At 40.0% G+C, this 8,891-nt stretch overlaps 1 protein-coding gene across 1 annotated transcript in view; it reads right to left on the minus strand.

Annotated features, from left to right (window-relative positions):
• Positions 1-4,538: 4,538 nt before the first annotated feature.
• The window catches only part of Fpr1 (formyl peptide receptor 1), a 7,954-nt gene continuing 3,601 nt past the window's right edge, over positions 4,539-8,891 (minus strand). Inside the window, exon 2 of the mRNA XM_021221780.2 lies at positions 4,539-5,632. Within this exon, the coding sequence (XP_021077439.1) occupies positions 4,539-5,621 (1,083 nt within the window). The 5' untranslated portion in view covers positions 5,622-5,632. The remainder of the gene's footprint in view (positions 5,633-8,891) is intronic.

Here is an 8,891-nt window from a genome sequence, read left to right on the forward strand (position 1 = left end):
TGAATTCAGTCCCCAGCACCACACAAAACAGGTGTGGTGATACGTATTTGTAATCCTATTTTGCAGGCAGGAGAGATAGCTCACTTAGTAAAGTGCTTACTATGGAAGTATGAGGACCTGACTTTAAATCTCTAGAACCCAGTTAGAAGATGAGGACAGTAGTGCGTATCCATGATGCCAGAGCTAAGGATGATAGAGACCAGCAGAACCCCAGAGTGCATTGGACATCTGGTTTAGTAAACTGGTCTTCTCTGGATTCACTGAGAAGCTCATTCTCAAAATAAGGGGGAGGGTAATAGAGGAATATATCTGCTATTAACTTCTCACATCCAGATGCATCTACACATAAAAACACAAGCATAGGCAAACACATACACACTCATGCTCAAGTATACATATTCATATATATATACATGTACACATATGCTCACAGGATTTAAAGATCATCCTTGGTTTAGAGTGCATGAGATCTTTTCAAAAACAAACAAAAAACCCAAACAAACAAACAAAGAAAAAAAACCAACCAACCAACCAACCAGCCAATCAAAAGCAGGCTTTCAGTTATTTACACATCTGTGTTACTTGGTTGCAAATCAGATATTTTCTCTGAAGCTTTTTCTTTTAAAATTTTGTTTCCAATTTTTATTAGTTCTTTGAAAATTTCATACAATATATTTTAATCATATTAATCTCCTCATCTAACCCTTCCGAGATCCACTCCCACTTCCCTGCCTTCCCAGACTTGTATACTCATTTATTTTTTGTAAAACCCATCCAGTACAGTTTGTGCTTCCTGCATAATTTCTGATGTGTTGCCTTCCAGTGTAGTATGGTTGATCTATCAGAGGCTATACCTTTACCCTCACCCCCCCCCAAAAAGAATACCCATAAGGTTCCAATTTTCAATAGATCCTCAGCAAGGTACTCAAGCTCATTTCTCCTTTTCATACTGGGATGTGATCTGGTTTGAGTTTGCACAGGCATTGTTCACACCATTATAACCCTTGTGATGACCCTTGACCCTTGGGAGGGTTGTGTGAGATAAACATTTTCCATTTAGGGTTGAGCATTCATTAGTCTCTTGTTCTCTATACCTTCACCAACTGTGGGTCTCTGTGTTCCTTATTATCTCCAGGACATAAAAGTTTCTGTGATGGGAGTTGAGGGATGTACTAATCTATATATAGATTAATATTCATTGATAGTTTGTCAACATTATGTCTATTTAGCAGAATAGGAGTAGAAGGTTCTGTCCTAGGGCCTCTGATCTCCCTAGATATAGGTTAATGGTGGCCAATAGGAGTTTTGATTTGTGGAGTGGGCCTTAAGTCCAATGAGAATGTGGCTGATTACTTCCATAATGTTTTCGCCACTATTGTATCAGTGGGTATGTCTTGCCAGGATGGTTGTTATTGCAGCTCTCAGTGTTCACAAATGGGTAAGACTGGTGATTCTTTTTCTCTTCTCATAGTGTGAATAGCACCTTTTAGCACCTTTTAGCACTATACAGCTATGCTATAGATCTATACATCCAATAAAAACATCATGACATGGGCCTACATGCAAACTCATTAATCACTGAAATAGGATTGAGAATCCAGACATAAGTCCACACTCCCAAAAGCATTATGCTGAAAGTACAACATAAATCCCATTTTTTTTCTCTTCTTAAAGACCTCATTTGTCTCCATTTAAGGACCAGGCCTGATTTTTTTTAAAAAGGCTGCATAACACCAGCTCCAGGAACAGACCATTAGTCCCAGAAACTAGGCCATAGGCACCAGCTCCAGGGAGAGACCATAAAATCCAGAACAAGATCATAAAACCCCTTCCCAAAGAACAGCCTGGACATAGTCACAAAAATGGAGAAATATCTTATCTCAGAATGGGCCATCTGTGCTGGGCAGCCCAATCTCATCCTATGGTTAAATGCTTATGACATAGGAATGCAGACTATGAATCACCTATGAGCCCCTCGAATCCACCAATAAAATTTAAATTACCTAGTTCTTCTAGGGAGTTCCCCCTGGTTTGTTATAAGAAGTCCCCATCTCAAAGAACACTTAACCACTGCATGCTGGTTGTTTCTGCAGAATAAATGTTCTTTGTTATTGTATATTATTGAGTCTGGGGTCATCCTTCAGTGATTTTTCAGACCCTTAGATTAATTTTTAATGAAAAGACCAATAGTACACACGGCAGCAGATGTTATCTTCAAGAAATGATGCTGTTTAAACTTGATAGCTACATATAGGAGAAAAAAAAAGCTTAATTCTTATTCTCACTCTGTACAAAATTCAGCTCCAAATGGATCAAGGACCATAATATAATATTAGGTGTTTTGCCCTGAATCTGATATAGAAAAGGGCAAAGAATACAGGTGAACTAATTGGCACAGGAAAGTACTTTTTAAAATAGGTTTTTAGCCCAGAGTAACCCTGGTGGGAACAGAGTGCCCTGGTTCCTGCCCCTGAGACAGGGCCCTGGCATGATCCTCCTCCACGACTGTGGAGTGTGGATGGGTGCTGTGGTTATGGCTTGTTTGTATAATAATGTATACATTTCATATTCCTTTGTGGAATGTCCTCCTGGTTAATGTTAATGACTCCATGATAATTAGAAACAGCATCAGTCCAGGAGTTGAGGGTGTGGCTATGTGTCAGCAAAATGATAAACACTGGGACCTTCAAGACAGCCCTTGAGGCCATGAAAAGAGCTCTAAACACATGAGTTTGAAAATATATAATTTCTTAACTACACCAAACGAGGATGAAGTATGAATTATGAGGGGTTTCATGAATATAAGCTAACAAAGGCAGCTGCATCAATAAGCCAGCTTGTCAGAAAGATACAAAGGGAGGCAGATTTCTATGTTCAAGGTCAGCCTGGGACACAGCAAGTCCAGGCCAAGGTGTGATAGAAATGCTAATTTCAGGACAGAGTCCCACTCCACTAATTTATCATCTGTGCTTAAAAACGGAAAACTGATCTATGAAATTTTTTTGAAATATTAAGAAAAAAATGTATATTTACTATCTCCTAAGAATAAAGGTCTGGGGTCATGGGATGCTGATTCATAAAATAATCAAAAGGAAAACCTGGAGTGAATGACTGTATTGATATGTAAAATAAAAGAATGCACCTATGTTCTGCAGGAGATGAGATATCCACAGAATTTTTTAGGATAAAAAGAGAGAATTTCTTGGAGAACACACACACACACACACACACACACACACACACACACACACACACAGGGCATGGACAAAGAAATCTCTTAGAATAGCAAGAAAGCAAAATAAAGACAGATCTCCATTGAGAAAGCAGAACAGAGAGAGAAGCAGACTGGAAAGGTTGTGTCAAGTAGAACACAGGTTGTCAGCATGGGTCTACAATTTGATATCAAGTCATTGTTTTTGTAACTCCCGGACACTCCATCTTTCAGAATCACTTTCCAAGCTGAGGCTGGTTGATGGTACATCTGACAGAGGGAAATTATCTAATATATATAATAATTATTATATATTATATATTATCTAATTTATATAATATATAAAACCCCTAAATAAATAAATAACACCACCACCACCACACAATGATAAACAGGCAATAGAAAAGACAGGTTTTTAAAAGGATGAATTACTAATGGCTGAGATACATTTAATTGAAATTTTGAAAACCTTAGCGAGCAGGAAATTGCAAATTAAAAGTAGTATGAAATTTCATTTTACTGTAGTTAGAATCGCCGAGATCAAAGAACCCAAATGCCATCAAATGTTGGTGTTCCATACTGGGTTCATTCTCTTTGGAGAAAGTATCTCAGATGCCAGATACTGTACAAACAATATAAATTTGGTTATAGCTACAGTGAGAGCCACAAGTGAAAACACTTGTCTCATGGGGGGCAACAGATAGACCAAATACTACAGTAAAGGGCATCAGACAGTTGCATAGCTCGAGGGATAGAAGTCTTTCCCCTTCTGGGTTCATTTTCCAAAGGGAACATATACCTGTTCCCTGCAGAAGGACAGTTATGAGAATTTGTGAGTTTACAGCCTGTGAGTGAACTAAGACAGTATTATTAATGACGCTATAGTACTAACTGTCATTTGGAATTATTTCAGACTAATAAGAAAATGTATGTTCTTTTTTCTTTATTTTCTTTATTTCTGACTACCTTGGGTTGAGGTAAAAAAGTCTAAAAGTTCATTTCAAGTTTTCCTAGTGAGCATGTAGCCTGAAGGTCAATAGGGAACGCCCATTGCACAGTGGAACTCAAAGCAGATGAAGCTGGAAGTTAAAGCCTGTTTTTTTTTAATTATTATTTGATATTTTCTTTATTTACATTTCAAATGCTATCCCGAAAGTTCCCTATACACTGCCCCCCCACCCCCGCTCCCCTACCCACCCACTTCCACTTCTTGGCCCTGGCCTTCCCCTGTACTGGGGCATATAAAGTTTGCAAGACCTAGGGGACCTCTATTCCCAATGATGGCCAACTAGGCCATCTTCTTAGAGCCCGTTCTTTACATTGTATTTTAAGTGTTTTCAGAAAGGGAAGTAGAGTTGGTCCCCAAATTGGTGCCTGTGTCACTGGTCTGAGCTGAGTCCTCAGTCAGGGCCCTCTCTAGGCTAGAAGGTAAAGAGTGGATTAGTCTTTCTCTGAAGTCCTGGCCCATAAAGACATAAAGCATTGGGTTGAGGCAGCTGTTAAAGAAAGCCAAGGGGCTTGTGATTCTCAAAGCAATTACAATGCCTGGAGTCATGTTCTTCAACCGTTCACGGACTTGGATTGTTGATATGAGGGCCACTACTTGAAATGGGCACCAACAGAGGAAAAAGGCAGCCACAACAAAAGAGAGAACCCGCAAAGGACGGCTGGATTTGATCAGGCCCTGCCTGTGCATTTTAGTGGTTATTAACCCATAGCAAATGGCAACAATGGACATGGGAGTGCTGAACCCAATGATGAACCTGATGATTCCTCTGACAGTAAGCATGGTGATGGACACTTTATCCTTCTCTACAGGATCTTTGGTCCAGGGGGAGAAGTCGAAAGTACAGGCTATTTTCCCTGGTCCAAGTCTACTATTAGGGATTGTGGTCAAACGAATGATAACTGGCAATGTAAGGAGAAATGCACAAATCCAGGGTACAATGATTATCTTCTTGGCTAGGCTCACGGTGCGGTGGTTCTGAGCCCAGACTGGATGCAGAACACAAATACAGCGGTCCAGTGCTATGAGGGCAATCAGGAAGACACTTCCAAATAGGTTTATGTCTATTACAGTATATATGAATTTGCACATGAACAAACCAAATGGCCAATGTCCTCCCATGATCCTGCTGGCAATGTGAAATGGCAAAGTGGAAGTGAAGCAAAAGTCAGCAATGGCCAAGTTCAAGTAAGAGATGCTGGTGACAGTGTGTTTCATGCGGAAACCAGCCACCCAGATCACGAGCCCATTGCCCAGCACTCCAAGGACAAAGGTGACTGCAAAGATCAAATATGAGAAGACATCCAGAACAATGTAGCCAGCAGATACTGATTGAGTTCTCCCAGACACATTCATGAGGTTCACTGCAGACTTGTTCATGAGGAGAGACATGTTGGTGTCCATCTTGTAGACTCCTAGAACATTAAGAGGTGTGTTTATTTATTTGTCTTACTTTTTTTTTTCCTCTGTGAGACAAGATCTCAGTACACATCCTTGCTAGCCTAGAACTTTATCTATAGACAAAACTCATAGAATCTTTTTTCTATATGCAAACTCATAGAAATCTGCCTGCCTCTTCCTCTCTTGTGTTGAGATTAAAGTGGTATATCACGATGCTTGGCTTTATTTTTTCATTTTCCATGTGCATGTGTTTTCTATACACATATGAGTATATGTATGTACGGGTATGGTTATGTACATATGTGCACATGTATGTGGAGTCCTGAGATTGATGTTCAGATTCATCCTCTACCATAACTCCACCTAATTCAATAAAACAGGGTCTCTCAAGCAAATCCAGAGCTCATTGCTGTGACTAACCTTGATAGGCAGACTGCTTCAAGAATTGGATCTCTTCACTTCCTGAGGCTGGCATTATAGCTGAACCACTCTGTCCAATTGACATATAGTTTTCTGGTGATACGAACCGTGGCCCTCACACTTGGATATAAGCATTATAGCAACTGAGCCATCTCCTCAGGACCTATTTTTGAAAATGCTGCCTCAAAGCAACTTTCTTTTCTCTTTCTCCTCTTCCTCCTCCTCCTCCTCCTCCTCCTCCTCCTTCTCAAGCTTCTATTTTTATTAGATATTTTCTTTATTTGCATTTCAAATTTTATCCCCTTTCCACATTTCCTATTCGACACCCCCCCACTTCCATCCCCGTTCCCCCTGCTTACTAATACACCCACTCCCATTTCTCTGTCCTGACATTTCCCTACACTGAGGCATTGAGCCTTCACAAGACCAAGGGCCTCTCCATCTCATTGATGTCCCACAAGGCCATCCTCTGCTACATATGAGGCTGAAGCCTTGAGTCCCTCCTTGCGTACTCTTTGGTTGGTGGTTTAATCCCTGGGAGCTCTGGGGAATACTGGTTGGTTCATATTGTTGTTCCTCCTATGGGACTGCAAACCCCTTCAGCTCCTTGGGTCCATTTATTACTATATCCAGTCTACTTCCATTTCAAGTCCTTCACACTCAAGCTAGAGAAAACCCACCACTGCCAGACATTCATTCATGTTGTTAACCTCTTATCAGATGGGGAAGGGTTGCCTATGCTTTCACAATTGCTAATCTGCACTCTGCTCATAATGCAATTAGTTGGCTGGTGTAGATCCTTAACTTGCAAGAGAAAAACAAAACAAAACTGGGTAAACAGTACATAGGTAAGATTTATGTTCATCACTTCAATAAAAGATCAAGCCAACAGGATGGGTAAACATTGGAGCGGACAGTCCTAATTGGACTGTTAAAAACAGAAGGAGAAGACTTGGTGACAGAGGGGTATGTGCTGGAAGATGTCATTAGGCCAAGTGTATGAGGATGATCATGTATGTAACTGTCAAGCATAAATAAGAGTTATTGTCAAAAAACTTGTGTTCAAACAAAAGTTGTACACATATTTTATTGTAGCATTTCTCATATAGCTAGAATATAAAAGCAACCTGTCCTAGTTTTCTTTTCAAGAGAAATTTGGGAAGAGAAGGGTTTGTTTCAGTGTGTATTTTATACTGTATTATGAAGGAAAATCAAGGCAGGGACCTGGAGCCAGGAACTGAAGCAGTGGCCATGGAGTAGAGCTGCTGTTTGGCTTGATTGTCATGAATTTCTCAGCATGCTTTCTGACACAAACTAGCACTAGCAGCTCAAGAGTGGCACCACAAACAGTGAGCTGAGCCCTCCTCATCAATCGCTAAACAAGAAAATGCTTCACAGACTAATCTAAAGACCACTCTCATGGAGGCCACTTCACAGTTGTGGTTTACTCTTCCCAGATAACTCTAGCATGTGTCTGGGTGAGAAAACCTAAATAAAGAAATTGTACATACAAAGTATGATATTTCCAACTGATGTATAGCTGTTGGACATAAAAAGGAATGAGACACATTGATTGTAGTAGCACGTACCTATAATCATATCACTTGGGGTATTTAGGCAGGAGTATGGCAAATTTGAGGCCTGGATATACAATGGAAATCTCTCAAAAGGTTAAACAAAACAATAGAAAATGAACATATAGGATGACAGATATACTTTAAAGTTATAGTGAAAGGAAATCCATACACAAAATATTATATGATGCATTATGCAACTTATAACAAAAAAAAACCCACAAAAAGTAAGTTTACAAGAAACAGCATGCTAGGATTCAGGGGCCTGAAGGAGGGAGAGAGAAGAATTATTGCTCAAAGGGTATGGGATTTGTTTTCTTTTGAGTGATGAAATATGTCTAGAATTAGATAGGGTTATGGTTGCAAAACATTTTAAATACACTTAATGACACTTAATTTTAAAGTGATACAATTTAAGCTGGGTGTGGTGGTGTTGTATGCTTGTCATTGCAGCTCTTGGAAGACGGCAGAAAGAGCTGACTCTGTGGCTGGCATGGGTTGCATAGTAAGTTTAAGACCAGATTGGAATGCATAGCAAGATGTGGTCTCAGTAAACAAATGGTAAGGGCCTGAGAAGATTGCTCACTCAGTAAAGTGCTCGCTACAGAATCACAAGAACCTAAGTTTTGATGCCCAGCTGTGTACAAAGTTGGTAAAGTAACATGTGCCCGTCTAAAGTCCCAGTGCTGGAGTAACAGAGACGGGATGATCCACAGGGCAACTGATCAAATTAAACTGGTGAACTCCAAGTCCAGTGAGAGCCTTTTCTCAAAAAAAATAAAGTTGATTGCCTCTTCATGCAAGCAATGACAACAACAATAAGAAAAAAAAGTAGCAGGTAAATTTTAATTACATTTGTTTCGAACAGCCTAAATAAAATGGTGTGTGGACATAGGAAACTGGCGGAAGACAGCTTCTGTGATAGAGAATGAGAGTCAGCAGCTATTACTCTGCATGAGTACTTGATTCCACACCTACCTCTTACCTTCCTAGGGCTTCAGAAAAGACTCCTTTCCTCTGCTGAGAGGGAACATTTTCACGAGTAATGGCTTCAGCGGACATCTCTGAAATTGTTCCTTTTATATTGTTCCTTTTACATTTTATATTATAATATAATTTCACCATTCCTTCTTTCCTTTCTTCCTTCCAAACCATTTATCCCATATGCCCCCCCAACTCCTGCCCTGCTCTCTTTCAAGGGTATGGTCTCATTTTTTAATGAATTGTTGTTTTACACACACACACACACACACACACACACACACACACACACACACAC

This window comes from Mus pahari, chromosome 21, assembly GCF_900095145.1.
Source record: "Mus pahari chromosome 21, PAHARI_EIJ_v1.1, whole genome shotgun sequence".
In the NCBI taxonomy this organism is placed as follows: Eukaryota; Metazoa; Chordata; class Mammalia; order Rodentia; family Muridae; genus Mus; species Mus pahari.